The sequence below is a fragment of the Cynocephalus volans genome, chromosome 10 (assembly GCF_027409185.1).
Source record: "Cynocephalus volans isolate mCynVol1 chromosome 10, mCynVol1.pri, whole genome shotgun sequence".
Classification (NCBI taxonomy): domain Eukaryota; kingdom Metazoa; phylum Chordata; class Mammalia; order Dermoptera; family Cynocephalidae; genus Cynocephalus; species Cynocephalus volans.
Window position 1 is genome coordinate 27458648 of NC_084469.1, and position 21468 is coordinate 27480115.

A 21468-nucleotide genomic window follows, 5' to 3' on the forward strand; every position below is an offset into this window, starting at 1 on the left:
GGTTAACATATCCCTTGCGGCTTCTATGATTTGGATTATTGTAAAAGTGCATAGTGTAATGATTAAGCACTCCCAGGAGGGGAGTGGTCTCTGTACAGAGTTGGGGCTTTGTTTCTGATGAGTTGCAGCTGCTGTGCTTAATGTAGACTAGACCAAATGGGGTATGGAGGGGAAGAATGGTTTACAGGACTACAGTGACTGGGCTCGCTCTTGTGGCAGAGTACTAAATTCATGATCCTCACCTAAGCCTTGCTTTCTCCTGTCCTATACTTCAACTATCACTGCAAATTGCTTAGGCTGTAACTTGCAGTCAGCCTACAATCCTCTTCCTCTGTCTCCAGATCCTACCCACTCTCCCTCCTAAAGGTATGTCAAACCCATTTCCTTCTTTCCAGTTCCAGTGGCACTGCCCTTGTTCAGGGCCTCATCATGTCTTCTTGGATTATATCCTCCTCACAGGTCTCTCAGCTTCCCATTCCATTCTCCATGTTACTGTTGGAGGAATTTTTCTAAACTAGCTTAAAATCCATCTGTGGCTCTCCATGGCCTTCCAGATTAAGTGTGCACTCTGGTGCCTGATTTGCAAGGCTCTTTGGGTTCTGGCCCTGCTTCTCTGGCTTCTGTCCTGTCAACCCCACATCTGTGAGCCCCTTCACACCTGTAATCCTGACCTTCATGCAATTCCCAGAACATGCAGTATTTGCTCTCAAGCCTTGCAGCCTCCTGTGCTTGCTCCTCTTTCTGCCCAGAGTCCCTCCCTTCCCAATGGCTTCTCTTCTCTCTTCCTCCTCCTCATGTTGAATGAGGTTTCCCTCACCTGTGCCACCATTCCTCTATTGTAGCATTTATCACAAACTGCACTGTATCTGTAACTTGACAGAAGAATGAATTGCTTAGCTTTGGCTTGCAGTAGTTGCTCAATAAATATTTGATAAATGAATGAATAAACTGTACTAGTCATATTAGAGTTCAACCATAGTTCAGGGCAGGGGCCTTGAAATACCTGGCTCTGAAAGAAGGAAATGCAACAGTTATTGCAATGATGTTGTTAGATGAGCAGAATTCCACACTTGATAAAAGGATTGTGAAGTTTTGTGTTTCTTCAAGCTAAAGTATTAAAGGCTGGCTTAAAAAACCTCTTCTCTAGACTTAATGAAATATTATTTACCAGCTTTGGCCAAACGTTGAGGAGTTCAGGAATTATACTGCAAGCGTTTCCAGAAATATCAGACCTGCTGCTTAAAAAAAAAATGTCATTCCAAATCCACAGTTAAATATATAACTTGCTCAGAAGAGGTGTGAGATGTGGGCAGGTGAACTGTGAAATGAAATCTGCCTGAGGGCTGAGACCAGCACACACAGGGAACTAGTTGCCAAGAAACAACGCTGGGTGATGCCAAAGAAATAGATAACGTTAACAGAAAAGGGGCCTACTCCGTAGCAGTTTCCGCTAAGCGTAAAGGAGACACCTTTCCACACAGCAACTCAGAAATGGAACGGACCGCCTTGTGGGGTAGTGAGAACTCAGCTACTCCAGGTGTCCCATTCTTTTCAAGCCCAGGCAGAACGAATCCGGAGGAAAGGGTGCAAAGGAGATTGGGCTAAGGCCTCCTTTGACCCTTCGAACGAAGACTCTTTAGAACCTCTTGATTTTTTCGAGCCCTTTGATTCTTTAGTCCCTCTCGATTCTTTTGATTCTCTGTTCTAAGCGTCGTAGCGCAGCCGAGGAAAGCTGCAACAAAGATGGGAAGGGAGCTCGTAAGAGTACTCGGATAAAAAGAGGTGACAATTTGAGGGGAGAAGCCATAAAGAAGAGATTGACCGAGTAGAGGAGAAGTGGAGCCAACGCAGAAGAGGAAAAGGAGGGTCGGGTGGGGGGAGAAGAGAAGGAGATGAACCTCAGCGAAAAAAGAGAATGACCAGACTCCTCCGGGACAGGGGAAGGGAAGGCACGCCCGGAGGGAATCGGTCGCTTTAAGGACAGCTCCGCCCCCTGGCGTGACGCCACAGCAGACCCGTCTGCGATTGGCTGTGGCCGGAGGGCGGGACCGGGTTGCTAGGCGCGGAGGGGATCCGGCGGGCCCTAGCAGCCTGGATCGCGGAGCCGCGGGTGTGGAGCTGGGGTTAGCGGCGCTGCTGGAAGATGGCGAGCGGCTGGGACGCGCGGCTGCCCTGGAGGCTAGGGAGCCTTCCGCTGCTGCTGTGCCTGCTGTTGCTGAGGAGCCCGGCCCGAGCGGCTCACATTAAGAAAGCGGAGGCCACGACAACGGCGGGCGCCGAGGCGGCGGAGGGCCAGTTCGACCGCTACTACCACGAAGAGGAGCTGGGCTCGGCTCTGAGGGAGGCGGCGGCCGCGGGGCCCCCCGGCCTGGCCCGCCTCTTCAGCATCGGCCGCTCGGTGGAGGGCCGGCCGCTGTGGGTGCTGCGCCTCACGGCCGGCCTGGGGTCGCTTCTCCCTGACGGCGACGCGACGCCCGACGCTGCGGGGCCGCTCCTGCCCGGTCGGCCGCAGGTGAAGCTAGTGGGCAACATGCACGGCGACGAGACCGTGTCGCGCCAGGTGCTGGTCTACCTGGCTCGCGAGCTGGCGGCCGGCTACCGCCGCGGGGACCCGCGCCTCGTCCGCCTGCTCAACACCACCGACGTGTACCTGCTGCCCAGCCTCAACCCCGACGGCTTCGAGCGCGCCCGCGAGGGTGACTGCGGCCTCAGCGACGGCGGCCAGCCCAGGGCCAGCGGCCGTGACAACAGTCGCGGCCGAGATCTCAATCGCAGCTTCCCCGACCAGTTCAGCACCGGCGAGCCCCCCGCCCTGGACGACGTGCCCGAGGTGCGCGCCCTCATCGACTGGATCCGCAGGAACAAGTGAGTGTTGCCCACCCCCTCATCCTCATCCACATCCACGTGAATCTCCAAGGGCGGAGGCTGGTTTCTGCGCCCAGTAGGCGCTCAAACAATGCTCGCTAGCCTAAGGGGCGAGGGTAGTGAGGGTAGAGGGAGACACCCTGTAACAGGGACAGGGCCCAGGCCGCGTAGCCTCCTGTCCCGCTAATTGTCAAAGAAGCGCTTCCAAAACTGGCATTCTAGCATCCTGGTCCCCTTCTCACAGGAGCATAGATACCGAGCGATGGAAGAGACCTTGAGGATCACCTAGGTCAGCGCACTCATTTTGTAGACAAACTGTCAGTATTGTTACCTTATTACAGTCGGCACTGTACTAAGCTCTTTCCGTGACTGCATTGTCTCAGTCTTTGTTGCCACAACTTGATGACATAGACACCATTAATATCCCTGTTTTGCATACGGGGAAATTGAGGGTCAGATTGGTTAACTAATTTACATAGTAAGGAGTGTGTATGAGACTTAGATTCAGGCAATCTGATTTCTAGTTACCGCTTTTAACAGCCACTGAGTGAGTCTGTAGCCCAGAAACGGTAAATGACACCCCCAGGGTCTTCCTCTTGGTTATTTGATGGAAACTGAATCTTTACCTCTGACTCAGCTAAAGAGCCTATGGACTTGGCTGGAGAACTTGCACAGATCTGTGAGCTGCTTCATTTTAGACTCTGAAGGGTTTCTGGTGCAATTTGTGCACCTTATTAATGGGCCTGGGCAGAATGGCTAATCGTCACGCTTAATACACACCTTGAGTGTTATTAAGCGCTGTGTGGGATTTCAAAAAAATTAAAAAGTAGAAGCATGAGGACCTCAAGAAATTAGTATATAGCAAGAGAATATTATAAATATATATGAGGTGTGTTTATCTACCCAGTTAAACTTCACAGGCAAAATGAGTGTGAGCTGCAATAATATGGACCACCTCTGTGGAAGAGTAGAACTTGAACTGAGTCTTGAGAGATGGGTAGGATTTTCAGCAAAAAGGAGGAGAGGAATAAAAGAAGAGGGAACTTACTCCAGATGGCATAGTGTCTGAAGTGAGCATACACCTCTTCCCTTTATCAAGCATCAGCTTTGCCAGCATATCCCCATTTTTGTGTCTTCATAGGGTTTTTCAGGCTATAGCTAATACTTCTATCTTGATTTGAAGAAAAATTCTGAGTGACACGTGAGATAAAGGTAATAATGAACAAAGAAGTTTCTCGGTGGGACTTGGAATCATTTCTTCTACATGATTTCAATCATATATAGTAGATCTAGAAAATTCGTGGGCATTAAGACAGTTCCAGATTTATCTTCTACCTTTCACTTTACTCCTCTTTATAAGATCCCTTGTACATCTTTAATTTCACATACACTTTCTGGGAAGATTTTTTTCTTTTAAAGATGTCGTGTCATAACTTCTGAACATCTGCATAAGAAATATGAGTTGACATATTGTCAGAAGTTGTGACGACCAGGGCTTTTCTGAGATGATATAGCAGATGCACAGTTTGTGTTGCTTAAATGTTTAAAATGGCAGTCAGGACCCTTACAGGGATGTAAATTCTGTGGCTAGGCTTTTCTCTTTAGTGTAAGTTCTGCTGTGACCAAAAATGAAAATGAGCTTAATCTTGGCGTAAGTTGAGTCTGTACTAAAAGCTTTAAACTTTAAATCTGGAACCAAAAATTCTCTCTGGTTAACTCTCTCATATCACTAGTATTTAATGATTATAAGTTATGGTTTGGGCCAACTAGTTCAATAGTAGGAGCTTGTGAGGATTTTAAAGGTTTACGTACGTCAGTTGATATTACATAAAGAATTGTTTTGTTCTGTGGCTATGGATTACCCTAATCATACCCAACAGTTTTTCAAACATATGACTCTAATCAAAAGGGAAACTATATAGGGTGAAGAGTACATCCATCCATCCTCAGTCTTCAAAAATTAACTCAAAATGCATATTCTTTAATGATTAATCAATAACAGAGGACACAGATATGTGAATAAAATTAAAAACACAAGTACACACATAATTTGAGGTTGATTCTTAAATATAGTCAACTTTATGGATAGGATATTTTTAAAAATGCAGACATTAGTCTGTATGGGAAAACTACCTTTTTCATTGTATTCTGTGAGGTAAATCATTTGAGTAATTTCTTGATATCCTATTTACCCAGCAATATTAGAAATAGATTTTTATTGTTATTTTGAATATGTAAAATTTTCAGATTTATTTTCTCCAGCTTAGGAAAGTGAAGTTTATTTTCTTTGTTTCACTTTGTACTTCATCCGATGGATATTTGGGTGCTATTGATAACTGAGACAAATGCTTAGGAAAATATAAAAGATTTTAACTCCATCATTAAAATAAAGATATAGTTTAGTTCACCCCCATATTTTTGGCACACTCAACTTAAATAAATTTAAGTAAATATACTTGGTATTTAATAGGATATTAGCATATCAATGATTTTTTTTTTGGTATGTTTGTGAAAAACATTTAAGTGTTGGGGGTGGGTACAAATTATTTTATAGAGGTTGTGTATATATATCTCTACAATTTTCTGAATCTTTGGAATTTAGTTTGTTAGACGTCAAGTTTTCTTAATTTTTTAAAGTTATCTATAGGGTTATTTGGAGAGTGTTATAGAGTTAATTTAGAGATCAACTTTTTAATATTTATAGTCTTGTTTATATGTATAATATATTTAGCAGCTTTTTAAAATCTTATGCAAGGAACGATATATGATACTAAAGTCAAATGAGAAACATTTGAGTGAACTGATTTGAATGGAAGCAATAAAATATCTTCTACATAAGATTGGAGTTGATATGCAAAGTTGGTTTGACAAAGACTCAAAGCAGTAATCTTACCACTGTAATAAGTATCACATTCTCTTGAAATCCTCATTATAAGAGTGGCATTGCTACTTTAAGAACTATATAATTAGAGTCAGGAAAATCTAATTGAATTTTATCACTCAAGTAGATTGCAAATATTTCAGTATTCTAAAAGTATTTGCTTTGGTCATTTTAATGATATTTCTGAGAAGTGTTGCAACAAATGTTGAACAAGATGAAAAATGACATTTAGTACAGAATCTTGGGATTTTAAAGTTTTAATTAAAAATATGTAATTAAATTTGCATGCTTCGCTTATTTAGAATATTCAGTCATCCGTTTTATTCTACTAGAATACGAATGCCAGATGGGCATTTAAAATTATTATTATTTGGTTCATTGATATATTCCTAAGTGCCTAAAACAATGTTTCATACATAGTTGACACTCAAGAAATATTGGTTGCTGAATGGATTACCTGAATTGGGTTGCCTTCTTATAACTTTCCCAAAGTCAGTGGGGGAAAAAAGTACTTAAATTATTTTAGAAATATAAACCAGAAAAAGGTTTTTTAATACCTTAGCCATGGGGGAGAGGTGGATAGGGTGGAGTTAGAAAGTTAGAATATGTACTTAGTTTTTTTTCTGTATCATTCTGTCACTGAAGGGCTGGCAGTGCAAGTGGAGAGTAGAAGGATAGTCCGTAAGGCAGTAATTCCCTAAACAGGATGCTAGGAATCTCTAAAGAAATGAACATTTGTTGAACAGGAGCAATAAAAGCAGCCGTTGTGCTAGATGTTTCGTGTGTGTTATCTTATTTAATTTTTATAACAACCTTGGAAAGTGTTGTTTAATGGTTGATTAATGCTAGGTAGCATTAATCCCTGTTACACAGATGAGAGGGAAACTGTGGTTCAGTGAATTTAGAGGCAATAACTTCTCCTGGTCATATGACTGGTGAGTGGCAGATCTGGGAGACCAAATGTTCTTACCCATATTTGCCTGGCTCCAAATCCTGTGCTACTGCCACTATACCAAATGGCATTCTCCTCTAATGTCTGGAAGGGTGCTAATTATAATTATCTTAGTTTTTAACTCGTATCTTTTCATAATCTATTCTAGTGTTTAATCACCGTCATTATTGGCTAAGTTATATGTTCTGATGAACAGATTCTGTGTTACAAGAAATTTTCGTTTTTTCTTCTGGGATGATACTGATCATGCTTAAAATAACGTTTCATATTAGACATATGATAGATTTAATTTTCTTTCAGGCATATAGAGAGAAATGTTATGTATCAACCTCCTTTAGAATTTCTGAAGGTCAGTTAATTTCAACTATGGAAAGGCAGAAGCAAGAAAATCCAATTTACAGTGCAAAGAGAAAAGTATTTAATTTCTACTTGGAGTAATGGTTTGAATTGTTTACCTAAGGGAAAGATGCACAATTAGGACCTAAACATGTTTTTGCCTTTAGCTTTCACCATAAAAGGATTTCTTCAGTATAAATTTAAACAAAGTGTAAATTGGTTCACTTAAAAGTAGAAACAAACAAAAAAAACCCAAAATGTTTCTTTTATAGGAGCAGCCTTGTCTCCATGTCAGTTTATTTTTTAATGGCCCAATCAGAAATCTTGGGACTGGAAAGAGCTGCTTGTACAATGATGCAGTGGAGGACTAGTCTTTGATATGCTGTTTTGTTTTTTTTCTGAAAGTGGCTCACTGTATCAGGTTGTTTTGTTTTGTTTTTCCTGAATCTTCTCAACTGTGGCTTCTCTCTTGAAAATGTGAATTTAGTATATTATGAAACTGGAGTGAGACAAAACATATTCTGTGTTAAATTAGACTCCCTATCTTAAAAATTCTATTTGGACAGTAAATGTAAAAAGCAAAATCATGTGTTCTACAAATTTTTATACCGGCCATGTTTTCTATGATATTGACACATTATAAAATATATAATTATGTATTATATATTTTATGTAATAAAATTTATTTTATATTTTTATTTTATATTTTATATAATATATATTCAAGTATTATGTTGAACCATATGAAATTGTCATTTCTGTAGGTCAAAAAATGATTGAATATTGGCAAATACATATAGTTCAACTTAATACATGAATTTGGAATTCCCTAAATAAGATGTCTCCTGAAATGTTAATTTATATTTTTATTCAGCTACTTTTTCAATCATGGAAAAATTTTTTAAATTACTTAAGGTTAACTTGAATTGTAAAATCTGTTTGAATTTAATATAATTTTATTTATTAAATTAAATTTTGTTTTATTTTATTTTTGGCAGCTGGTCAGTACAGAGACCTGAACCTTTGACCTTGGTGTTATAACACCACACTCTAACTGAGCTAACTGGCCAGCCCCCTGTTTCAATTTTAAATTGATAATACTTTCTTTTCATTTTCTCTTTTGTTGTTAGTGATGGCCCACCTTATGACAGCTGATAAAATTTTCTTCTAGGTCTCCAAGAGGGATATCTGAGTTCATTTATGAAAGATGTTGTGGAATTAAATGCATGGTGTTTTCTGTGCCCTTTTTTAAAATAAGTGATTTCGTTGTGTTTTCAAAGGTTTGTGCTTTCTGGAAATCTGCATGGTGGCTCAGTGGTAGCAAGCTATCCTTTTGATGATTCACCAGAACATAAGGCTACTGGAATTTATAGCAAAACCTCAGATGATGAAGTCTTTAAATACTTGGCAAAAGCTTATGCTTCAAACCACCCCATAATGAAAACTGGTGAGCCTCATTGTCCAGGAGATGAAGATGAAACTTTCAAAGATGGGATCACAAACGGTGCACATTGGTATGACGTGGAAGGTAGGCAAAGCACTGAATTTGCTATATTTTCTCCCTTGTTCATTTAGCTTTATTTCTTCTTATTTTGTAAATTTTAAGCTCATGGTAAAATTGAAAGAAGACTACTGAACACCTATATATCTTTCATTTAAATTCACCTACTGTTATCTTAACCTGAAATGTTCTGCCTTTCCCTCTCTCTCACACCTACTCTCTGTCTACAAACACATGCATACAAACAATCTTTTGTCAAACCATCCAAAAGTAGGTTACTGGTTTCATCATACTGCACCTGTAAGTTCCTCAGCATGTATTTCCTAAGTACAAGGACATTCTTCTGTACAACCGTATACCATTACCATAACTGAAAAATCAACAATAATTCAAAATTATCATCCTACATGCTGTCCATAACTCAAATTTCCCTTATTATCCCAAAAATATCCTTTGTAGCTCCTTTTTCTCCAGATCCAGGATCCAATCAAGGTTCAAGATTGCATTTGGCTCTTGTGAAGAGTTCAGGCCATTCATGCTATGGAACTTTCCGTATTCTGGATTTGTCACTTTCTTCATGAAAAGATTCAGGTCAAATTTTCCAGCAAGTCTATTAGATAGATCACATTACATCATGTCAAGAGGCACATAATGTTGAGCTACAAGTGGCCGAATTGGACAGCTTGGTTAATATAATGACCACCAACCAGATTTCTCCTTTTTATATAAAGGCACATTTTTCCTTTGTATTTTAATTTGTGGGACAACCATGAAAAGCTGTTTTTTTAAATTGTGGTAAAAAATATATATATATTGTGCAACTATCACCACTATTTCTAAAACTTTTTCATCACTCCATACCGAAACTCTGAAACCATTAAGTAATAATTCCTATTCCTTTCTCCCCCTCACAGCCACTGGTAACCTCTAATCAACTTTCTATCTCTATGAATTTGCCTATTCTAGATATTTCATATAACTGGAATTATATAATATTTGTCCTTTTGCATCTGACTTCTTTCACTTAGTATAATGTTCTCAAAATATATCCATTTTGTAGCATGTATCAGAACTTCATTCCTTTTTATGGCTGAATAATATTCCTTGTATGTATATAATACATTTTGTTTATCCATTCACCTGTTGATTGGCACTGGGTTGTTTCCACCTTGGCTACTATGAATAATGCTGTAATGAACATTGGCATACAAGTATCTCTTTGAGTCCTCATTTTCAATTCTCTTGAGTATATATCCCAGAGTGGAATTGCTGGGTCATGTAGTAATTCTATGTTTAGCTTTTGAGGAAGCACTAAACTGTTTTCCATGGTGGCTGTGGCATTCCCATTCCTACCGGCAATATAAGGGTTCCAATCTCTCATGGAATGCTATTTTTGAAAGAATTGTTAAAGCTTGAATAGTTTGCCTTTTCTTTTTAAATGTTATTAAAGCAGGTGTTGCTCTTTTTAAACTTTTTATATATTTTGAATAATAACTTTTTCATTTTTATGCACAGACAGACTATTAAAGGTAAGCAGAAGTAACAAGTCAACCCATAGAAATGTTATTAGTATAAATTTTTGTCTTAGGATCTGCCCATGGTGAAATGCCTTAGGTCTTCTTTATGTTTTTATTGGCAGTCATAGTGTCTTATAACATGTCTCTTAATGTGCCTTCATTTAAACCTTTGAATTACCCTTGGACTTTTTATGTCAAGCCATGTGTACCCAAAATGGGCCCTAAGTTTGAGAACTAAATACCTTCTAGAGTTTTCTAATCTCCCTATATTTCTTGTATTTAACACGCATCCACAAAGAGGTTTGAAATATTTAGAAGCCAGGCTTTCCTCCATAACAGTTAGAGGTGATTTGAAAACCATTAAACTTTTTTTGATAGATAAGAGACATACTTTAATGTGTTGTAATTCTCACGTTTAAATTTCAGTAAACGTGTTTAATAATATCTAACTTTCTGAGCTGCTGGTTTTGTGATCTAGTCAAGTTGCTTTATTAATTTGAGATGATGTTACTTAAAATAATAGGTTGAAAATAATTACTTTTCCTTTTTTGGAAAAAGTTATAAAAGGTTAGAAAGTAATTTCTAATTGGTAATTGATTGAGAAAGGTAAATATGTATTATGCTACTTAAAAAATAAATATCCTTCCTTCACAAAAAGGCTAGAGATTATTTGGGCAAACCAGTTATCAGATTTTTCTGATTGTTTAAAGAATCAGAATTTTGCTGCTGTCATTGTTATTGTTTTTAATGAGCATCAAATTTCCTCCTGTTTTAGCTGAATGGTCAGACATGTTTTATGTTATTTCTATAATAACTAGCTTATTTCTCTTTCTACCTCAGCAAATATCAAGGAGTTTCTCCTCTAAGAGGAGGCTGTGAGACTTTTAGTAGTTTCAACAGAACAAACTCATTTTGTTTATCTTACGCAGTACTGCAGTGAGTAAGATGTTGTGAAACCTTGTGACCAGGCATATATTCAAACCCGGATGTCCTGGAGTAATTTTACTGAAGCTCTTTGTGGTGTAGTTAGGAATTCTAGGTCATAGAAGTATGGACTTTTAGAGTTGAAAGTGAATATATTGATCTATTCTAATCCTTTTGCTTTATACAAAATCAAGGCCCTAGAGAAGAAGTAACTTGTACTATATAATTTATTCATTTAGCAAATATTTACTGAGTACTTGCCATGTCCCATATGCTGTATTAGGAGATGGGGATACAATGGAAGCAAAACAGAAACAGTTCCTGCTCTCAGGGATCAGACAGACAGCGTGTTAGTAGTGTGGAATGTAAGGTGATTTAGCTCCTACTGACTTTACCTTCATTGCTGGGGTTGACTCAGCATATCTAGCTGCCTAGGTGGGTGGGCCTTGCTCCTCTCAACATGTCTCTATGCCAGTAAGGCCTGTGAATAGTTATGCTCCCCTGCCAAAGCCTCGTTATTGTTAGAGCCTAAGTCGGACTTGTTCATGTAACAGGGTGCTGTTTTTTTAAACCTCAATGTGCTGATTTGTATGCCTTTTTCCTACCATTAATTTAGTTTGTTTGTTTCCATAGAAGTTGAATTGTAGAAAGTGCATTGATTATTTTGGCAAATGATCTAAAATATGTTATTCTTTATTTATTTCTATTATTGAAAAGTCAACATTTTTCTCTTGTCATATATTTTTTTTTTTTTTGTCATTTTCGTGACCGGCACTCAGCCAGTGAGTGCACCAGCCATTCCTATATGGGATCCGAACCCGCAGCGGGAGCGTCACCTCGCTCCCAGCGCCGCACTCTCCCGAGTGCGCCACGGGCTCAGCCCTCTTGTCATATATTTTCAGTCATCATCTTAGCAAAATGTTACAGGTCTCATTGTCACCACTGCAATACATTTACTGTGATGGAAGTATAACCTGTGTCTCAATACAGCCACATTAACAATTTTGGGACGCCATGATCAATGGTGTCCATTCTCATCTAGAATGAGGCTTTTACCATTCACACTTTTGAAGACATAAAAATCAGCTTATGGCTTAGTATGTTCATTTCAAAGCTAATTTAATGAAACTGAACTGTAGTTTTACATCAATATTTAAGAATTGCCCTCTTTCAACTTATAAAATTTAAGAATGGGCAAGTAACCCCGACTACGTATAATTGAAATTATTTGATCAGAGGTCACAGTTTTGTGTAACTTTTACAAGTTTTGTCTGTAAAACATTGTTATATTTTATTTTCCTACAATAGAAGGATGTAGATGGCATTGTAGTATAGTGCTAAGAGCAGTGCTTTGGAATCCTACTGCCTTGGGTTTGAATCTCAATTCTGCCTTGACCAGTTCTGTATGTGTGTATGTGGGTGTGTGTGTGTGTGCGTGCACACAAGAGAAAGATATCTTGGACAAGTTAATGAATTTCTCTAAGCTTCAATCCCACATATATAAGATAAAGATAAATACTATCTACTTCACAGGATTATGAGGCTCAAGTGAGAATATGTTGTAAAGCACTTAACCTAGCATCTGGCACCATGGCTACTTTTCTCTGCTGGAGTTTAAACTTCATGAGGATAAGGGCTTTATTTTATTCTTGCATAAGCATTTTTTATGTTTAGCACATAGAACCATGCCTGGTACATAGAAGATAAACAATCTTTAAAAATTTTTTGAATTAATTAATTCTTGCCATCTGAAAAATGAGAACATAGTTATTTAAAATCTTAAATGATCTTTAGACTAGATAATCTTACAAAAATTTATAAAAGTATTCTTCCTAGTTTTGCTCCTCTTGTGAGATAATAAACTTGCCTTACTGTTAGGTCCTAGATAAGTATTTTTCAAACTTAAAAATTTTTTTTTAACTTATTTTAATTTACCAATATACAATGTAGTTGATTTTCATGTCCCTTTACCAATTCCTCCTTTCCCCTCTCACTCTTCCCCCTCCCCTCCCATCAACATCATATCTGTTCACTTTTCTTAACAAGTTCAAGAAATTGTTGTGATTGTTGTGTCTTCAGCCCCCCTATTTATTTGTTTGTATATTTATTAATTAATTTATTTTTAGCTCCCACAAATAAGTGAGAACATGCATTATTTCTCTTTCTGTGCCTGGCTTATTTCACTTAATATAATTTTCTCTAAGTCCGTCCATGTTGCTGCAAATGGTAGTATTTCTTTTCCGTTGTTGTTGTTATAGCAGAGTTGTATTCCATTGTGTAGATATATCACATTTTCCTTATCCACTCAACTGATGATGGACATTTGGGCTGGTTCCAACTCTTGGCTATTGTAAATAGTTCTGCAGTAAACATGGGAGTACAGGTATCCCTTCAACATGATGATTTCCATTCCTCTGGGAATGCTACCATTCCACTACCAGCAGTGGAATAGCTGGGCCATATGGTAGATCGATCTGAAATTGTTTGAGGAACCTCCATACCATTTTCCATAAAGCCTGCACTATTTTGCAGTCTCACCAACAGTGCAGAAGGGTTACGTTTTCTCTGCAGCCTCACTAGCATTTATCATTCTCAGTCTTTTGGATATTAGCCATCCTGACTGGAGTGAGATGGTATCTCAAAGTAGTTTTGATTTGCATTTCCTGAATGCTGAGTGATGTTGGGCATTTTTTCATATGTCTGACGGCCATTTGTATATCTTCCTTTGAGAAATGCCTATTCAGCTCCTTTGCCCATTTCTTAATTGGGTTACTTTTTTTTTTGCTCTTAAGTTGAGTTCCTTTTATGTTCTGATAATAATCCTTTGTCAGATGCGTATTTTGCACATATTTTCTCCTATTCTGTTGGTTGTCTTTTCACTCTGTTAATTGTTTCTTTTGCTGTGCAGAAACTTTTTAGTTTGATATAATCCCATTTGTGTATTTTTCCTTTAGTTGGCTGTGCTTTTGGGGTTGTATTCATGAAGTCTGTACCCAATCCTACTTCCTGGAGTGTTTCCCCTATGTTTTCTTTAAGGAGTTTTATTGTCTCAAGATGTATATTTAATTCTTTAATCCATTTTGATTTGATTTTGGTATATGGTGAGAAGTATGCATCTAGTTTCATTCTCCTACATATGAATATCCAATTTTCCCAGCACCATTTGCTGAAGAAGCAGTCTTTTCCCTAGTGTGTGGACTTGGTACCTTTGTCAAAGATCAGATGGCTGTAGGTCTATGGGTTGATTTCTGGATTCTCTGTTCTGTTCCATTGGTCCATGTATCTGTTTTTATGCCAGTACCATGCTGTTTTGGTTACTATAGCTTTGTAGTATAGTTTGAAGTCGGGTAGTGTTATGCCTCCAGCTTTATTTTTTTTTGCTCAGGATTGCTTTGGCTATTTGTGGTCTTTTGTTATTCCATATGAATGTTTGGATTGTTTTTTCCATTTCTGAGAAAAATGTCATTGGAATTTTGGGGATTGCATTGAATCTGTAGATTACTTTGGGGGTCAAACTTCCTCTTTTCAATTGTGACCTATAATATGAAATACTTTTTAGTCATTTATATACATTTCATGTGCACATAAAACTGAAGCAACTTCATGAAAGAATACTTAACCTTTGAAATATTCTGGTATTATTTCTTCTAGTCTATTTCATTTTAAAAAGTTTTGTCTGAACCCACTAACATATCTCACAACCCATTAATGGGTTATGACCTCCAGTTTGAAAAACACAATACTTGATCAGCATATGGTAGAATTGATTTATTTTCATATCTAAGTAGGACCAAAACACCTTACTATAACTTATTATTGGGGTTTTTCTTTTGCTCTGGATTGTTTTTACATCTCAGTCATTTCCAGTGAGGATTGGACCACAAATATTAGATCATCTACTTTTAGATTGCCTTCCTTATAATATGAATGAATACCAAAATAGGAAATTGGTCAGAAGTATATTTGTCATGCCTATGAGTTGCTCAAGTGAGTCTATGCATTCTATAATTAGTTAGGACAGCTGCCATAATGCTTTATATCTGTTTTTTTAAGATACTACTAACTTGGGGCTGAGCCTTTTTAAGCTAGTAATTATGATTTCTTTTGTCAAATGGAAAAAGAAAATGTTCTGTGGATTTATCACACTTTCTTCCCACTTCTTTTGTACTATGGGCAGAAAGTTATGAAATATGACCAGAGAGCATATAATGTAACCAGTTCAGTTTTTTTGTGTGTGAATATAAACTCCTTTGATCATGTGGGCAACTATTCTCTCCCTAAAGTGGAGGTCAGACTGAGCAGCACTAATGTGCTCTAAATATTGAGGTGCATTCAGTGTGAAGTAGATTGCTGACAGGGAAGAACATAGGGAAAATAACTACCAAACTGTTTCAAAAGCCTATTAAAAGGTTAGATTTAGTCCAAAAATGGACCAAAATGAATTCTTGAGGAACGTTTTCTGTGTCTTTAAATAGGGTGTTATGAATTAATCCATAGAATACCAGAAAATAGGAATCTAAAACAAAAAAGAATCAAATGAATAGTAAGTGAAAAAATACAGTATCTGTTATCATTAGACAAATTCATAAATACAGTAGAAAATTTAAAACATGGCTCTCTCAGTAATCGTTAGATCATGAAGACAAAAATATGAATAAGGATACAGTACATTTGAATAACATAGTAAACCAATCTTACCTAATGAACATACACAGAATACTGGTTTCACATCTAATTTTCATGCAGAGTGTATTTACTAATCTGAGGTATAGATGTCTAAGTAACTTACCAGTTGTCACACTTAGGGAAGATGTACATAATGCTTATACTCTTATGCTGTTAATAGTTTTTTTTGTGCTCCTGTTACAGTGTGAATTCTTTGATAGTAAGGACATTGTGGTGCTATTCATTTTGGAGTTATCTTTGTGCAAAATGTATTGGCAGAGAAAGTCCTAGAGGAAGGGAGGCTAAGGGAGGTCTTTATAGTCATTATAGAATGAAGTCTGTTTTGGAGATAAGGGATTTATGGAGATAAGGGTTTTATCTAGAGGTATGTGTGGGAATGAAAAGGGAATAAGAAATATATAAGAAATTGTGCAAGAAGAATTGCAGGACTGACCATTGGTTAAAAGGTAGAACAGAATGTTAAGGAGAGGAAGGGACCAAAGATATGACTTTGAGGCTTTTGAACCTGGACAAGTAAGAACGATGATGAGAATGGGAAAATTAATTGGAGTAGTGTGTGTGTGTAAGGGTGCCTCTGTATGTTGCCGGGAAGTAAAAATTGGAGGTGATAACATGATGTACTAGTCACAAGCTCCCAATGGACAGTGAGGAAATAGGTTCTGCACCTTAAGAGAGAAATCAAAATTAGAAAGAGATTTAGGAGTTATGAGACATTTGGAAGGCATACAGCAGTGTATGTAATTTTGAAAATTGAACTGATTTTGTTTCCTGGCATAATTTAGTTGCTTAGAGCCAGAAATCCAACTAGAGCATATATATAAATGAACAGATGGGTGTTTTTTCACCTCCAAAGTGAATGCACTTTTGGCATTTTGTACTGGGATGTTTTCTTTAAGGAATGCTGACAATTCATATATTAATTCTCAGCCTGTTTGTTTTAAAAGTACAATTCTTAATTAAATGTGCATTAGTAAAGTGGTTTTAGTTTTATCTGATCTTGGACATTAAGGAACTGGTTGAATCTCTTTTTCTTTTTCTGTTTAATCTGAGTGCTGCCTAACTTAATAAGGAAATCAAAAAGGTAAAACAATAATCCAGACAGAATATTTGCTTCTACTTGAGTCATGAGTTTGCTCTAGTAAGCTGAAATATAACCTAACATAGAATTTCACCTTTAGGAGCAGTGCAGTTGTGGACTTAGTAATGTGATAATAGGTGTACATGAAGTTTGAGCACCAAACACTGCTTTAGGATTTGGTCCCCAAATCTGCAGATGCAATGTAAATAAATTAGATGTACTTTTCCTCCCTTTTTTCTGTTTAACTAAGGTGGTAGAGATGGGGAGAACACTTTTTTAAAAAAAAGGAAAATGCAATTCAAAGAACTGTGTGAGAGATAGTGTTGACCAAGTTAAACAAAACTGGAAACAGATGCAGGACTGTAACTTTGTAGAATCATGTCATTAGCAAATATATATTCAATGGGAGTGGTAAAGGAAGTAGATTTTCACAAGATAAGTTACTCAGAATACAAAGACCAAGTTTGGTTAAGATTGGGTCAACGTGAGCTTGAATCTAAAGATTAGGAATTTGGGGAATTTTTTTAATGGGAAATCTCTGTTTTTTCCATTCATTTGGCCCAGATTTTCCACTTAAAAATTTTTATGAACATCATGCTCATTAGCTTTTAAAAGTATCTTAGGGTGTGCAAAACTATCACTTAATAACTCACTATTTGTAAAGAAATTGTTCACAAAAGTCACAGTTGTAAGAATGTCTCACTATCCTTTGAAGTAGTTTTATTAAAGGAAGAACATTAAGCTCCAAATTTAAATATGGAGTGGAAATTGCCTATCTATATTCCTACATTCTTACCTATTGGAATAACAAGATAAAAAAATAAAATGCTTTTCCTATTTAAAAAAATGCACTGTAGTTTTCCTGTGAAAGAGTAGTGGGGTTCTTGTATTATATACACTTTGACACTTTAGAGTTGGCTTGCTGAGACAAGTAAAAAAAAAAAAAACGAAACACCTGCTGTGTTTAAGTCAACACTAAAGCGTTGACTATATTTTTTCTATTGGCTTTCTGCTTCAGATAAAAGAGTAAATCATTAGTATCTTTGAAAAACAAAACAAAACACCTGCTGTGTTTAAGTCTTAACACTAAAGCATTGACTATATTTTTTCTATTGGCTTTCTGCTTCAGATAAAAGAGTAAATCATTAGTATCTTTAAGTGAAGAATTGAATTTATTGAAGTCCCCCCTCCCCTTTAAAGCTAGATCTCTCTGTAGTGAAAACAGTAATAGAGATACTGTTCCATGATAAGGATGAATTGAGTGTCTTAAAGCATATGAAGATTAGTTATAAGACAAATGGATTGAAAGAGTTTGATGATTATGAGTAGATCCTTTGGTTAGAAGATTTAGCTACCCATAGCAATTAGTATTGGTATCAATCACAGTTTGTTGTGATCAATGGTTATACTTTGGGTCTTGTTCTTTTATTCTGTTAAAGGAATTAAAGCATGGTAGGTTTCATTGTACATTGCATTCACTTTTTTCTGAATCCAGAAAACTCTGGATTGGTAGGTAGGTTTAAAAGCAAAATGTAAAATGTATACCTATTGACTTTGTTAGTTCCCCTTGTGAGAAGAGGAAATAGTCGAAATCAGTGGTTTTCAAACTGAGGTATGAACAGGGAGGAGGGAGAGACCAGTTAGTATGGATAACTTCAAGGAAATTAATTTCCAGATCTACTCCTTCCTAAAATTGGTCTGCCTGAGAAAGATGTTTGCTGTGTAAGTTCTATCTCATAATCTCTTCTTCCACTTGACTGAAGACAGGCTCAGTTTTCTAACCATCTGAATCCCATTATAGTGTATTGCCTCAGAGTTTTTACAAACTTCCAGGGCACCAAAACAAAAGGGACAATTAGATGATTACGTCAATGGTAGCATAAAAGCCATCAAAGCATCACCCCAAACATTTATTAAAAGATACATTTTTAGGGCCGACCCCGTGGCGCACTCGGGAGAGTGCAGTGCTGGGAGTGCAGCAGTGCTCCCGCTGCGGGTTCGGATCCTATATAAGGATGGCCGGTGCGCTCACTGGCTGAGCGCGGTGCGGGCGACACCAAGCCAAGGGTTGCGATCCCCTTACCGGTCACAAAAAGACAAAAAAAAAGATACATTTTTATTGATTATTACCTGTTGTGTTTATTATTTCTCAAAATTTATCATAAAGCTATTCCTTTTTGATAAATTATTTGCCAGTGGTTATTGTAATAATTCAACCTAGAAGACAAAAATTTAATACTTAGGGTATTATGGTCATTGGAAATTAAGAAAAATTTAAATATACATATATATTGTAGACTGAAGTAATGTAGGACATGCAATGAATGATTCAAGCGTGAAGGTATATCACATTCAAATAACATTCTTTGGAGGAAGTGGAATCGAAGAAAAGTTCAAGGAGAAAAAGGGAAGATGTAAAATTTCTACTGTTAAAGAAGATGTGTGTTCATGCCATTTTTAAATAGATGATTCTAGAAATCAAATCTCTGGTATTTTTATTGAATACATTTAAAATAATGTCAAAGTTTTATTTAAAACTATCAAATTCTAGGCTGGCAGGTTAGCTCAGTTGTTTATTTTTTTATTTTATTTTATTTTTTAACTTTTATTTTGTTGATATACATTGTGGTTGATTATTGTTGCCCCTTACCAAAACCTCCCTCCCTCCTCCCTCTCCTCCCTCCCCCCCAACAATGTCCTTTCTGTTTGCTAGTCGTATCAACTTCAAGTAATTGTGGTTTAGCTCAGTTGTTTAGAGTGCAGTGTTAATAACATCAAGTACCACCAACCACCAGAAAAAATAAAAAATAAAAAAATAATTTATTATTATGCAGGCAATTACTTTGTTTACGACTATTTAAACAAGATGAAAACATTTGGATACCAACTTAAAAATTTGTGAAGTGTTGCATAATTTTTCAGTTATTTTAGTATGAATAAGCAAAGAACGTTGGTCCAGTTCACCCCCTGAGAGGCTAATGGTTAATAGAAGCTTGCTTATTTATGATTTTTAATAAGTAGGGTAAATAACAGAGCCTTTATACTATTAGCAAACTGCTTTATTGCTTTGAGGTATGCCTATAACTGAATGTTTTATTCCCCAAATTAAAGATTTTTTTGACCAGATGGAGATATTATTCTGAAATCTGACATTTCTCCTTTATGTTGAGCCAAATAGTATATATCAGCTTAAAAAATAAACAAATGTATTAACTGAATTGGACAGCTGCTGCAGCTGTTAGTAATGTCAGGCCTTTCTACAGATGAATGGCTATTCCCTGATACAGTGAAGTGTAGCTTTGTCTGAGTAGGTTCTTTGTTGAAGGAAAAATCAAGACAAGTCTGAACCAGCTACCTAGTTAAGATTACTTATTATACAGTCTTTGACATTTAGTATTGGAAAAATAAATGTTAAGTTTAACTTAAATGGCATGTAATGCCTATTTGTGGCATCTCACAAAAAATTCTTAAATTATTCATAATCAGACATTTAATATCCCCATTTGTTTCCAAGTTTCTAGATAATTTTTCCAGAAAAGTAATTTTTAAACTAAAATTGAAGTTGGTAAATTAAGACTTTTTGACATTTTATTTATTTTTCTTCTGGATGTTTTAAAGCTAGGATCGCTTTATCTTTTTTGTCCTGTGAAATAAAAGTTAGTTTGCTACTTTTCTGACAGTGACTCAAGTTTAGAAAAAAATAAAGGTAAGTATCATAATTTACTAATTGCTTTCTGAGAATAGTTTATTATTATAGACTCAGGAAATGTGCTTTACATTATGAGATTGCATCAAGAGAAGGATATGTTGAAGATATCTTTCTGCTATTGATTTCTGTTTAATTCCATCATGGTCAGAGAACTTAGTATGATTTCAGTTCTTTTACATTTGTTAGGTTTGCTTTATGACCCAGGATATGGTCTGTCTTGGTGAATTTTCCATGTGTACTTGAAAAGCATGTGCATTCTGCTGTTGTTGGTTGGAATATAATATAAATATCATTTAGATCTAGTTACCTCAAAGTTGATAATGTTATTGAATTCTTGTCTGTCCTTTGCTGATTTTCTTTTTACTTGTTCTGTTGATTACTGAAAAAAGAATGTTGAAATCTGCACTGGATTTGCCCATTTTTCCTTTTAGTTCTATCAGTTTTTGTTTCATGTATTTTTGAAGTACTGTTCTTAGGTGCGTACACATTTAGGATTATGTCATCTTGTTTAATTGACCTTTTTATCATTATATAATGTCTCTGTTTATTCCTGGCATTTTTACTTGTTTGGAAGTCTCCTTTATTCTACAGCAGTATAGCCACTCCATCTTTCTTTTGAATTGTGTTTGCATGGTATGTATTTTTTCCATTCTTTTACTTTTGACTTACCCATGCCATTATATTTAAAGTGAGTTTCTCCTACACAGCATAGAGTTGGGTCTTGTTTTTTAATTCAGTTTGACAATTTCTGTCTTTTAGTTGGTGTCTTTGCACCATTTACATTGAATATAATTAAATGTTTGGATTTAGGTTTACTTTTTAAGTATTTTTCTGTTTGTCCCACTGTTTTTTATTCTATGACTTCCCTTTTCCTGCCTTTTATTTGATTGTTTGAATGTTGTTTAGTATTTCATTTTAATTTACCTAATTTTTTTTTAGCTATATTTCTCTGTTTAGTTTGTTCTGGTAGTTGCTCTAGGAATTACAATTTACATACTTAACTTTTCACAGTTCTACCT

The 21468-nt window shown here is 36.7% G+C and overlaps 1 protein-coding gene and 1 non-coding gene across 2 annotated transcripts in view; one reads left to right on the forward strand and one right to left on the reverse strand.

The window, feature by feature from the left end:
• Window positions 1-2072: 2072 nt before the first annotated feature.
• The window catches only part of CPD (carboxypeptidase D), an 82727-nt gene continuing 63331 nt past the window's right edge, over window positions 2073-21468 (forward strand). The window contains exons 1-2 of the mRNA XM_063110462.1: window positions 2073-2865; window positions 8315-8562. Of these exons, the coding sequence (XP_062966532.1) occupies window positions 2144-2865; window positions 8315-8562 (970 nt within the window). The 5' untranslated portion in view covers window positions 2073-2143. The remainder of the gene's footprint in view (window positions 2866-8314; window positions 8563-21468) is intronic.
• LOC134389842 (small nucleolar RNA SNORA1) lies at window positions 11893-12027 on the reverse strand. Its single transcript, XR_010024801.1, has one exon. It is a non-coding gene; the product is annotated as a small nucleolar RNA SNORA1 (small nucleolar RNA).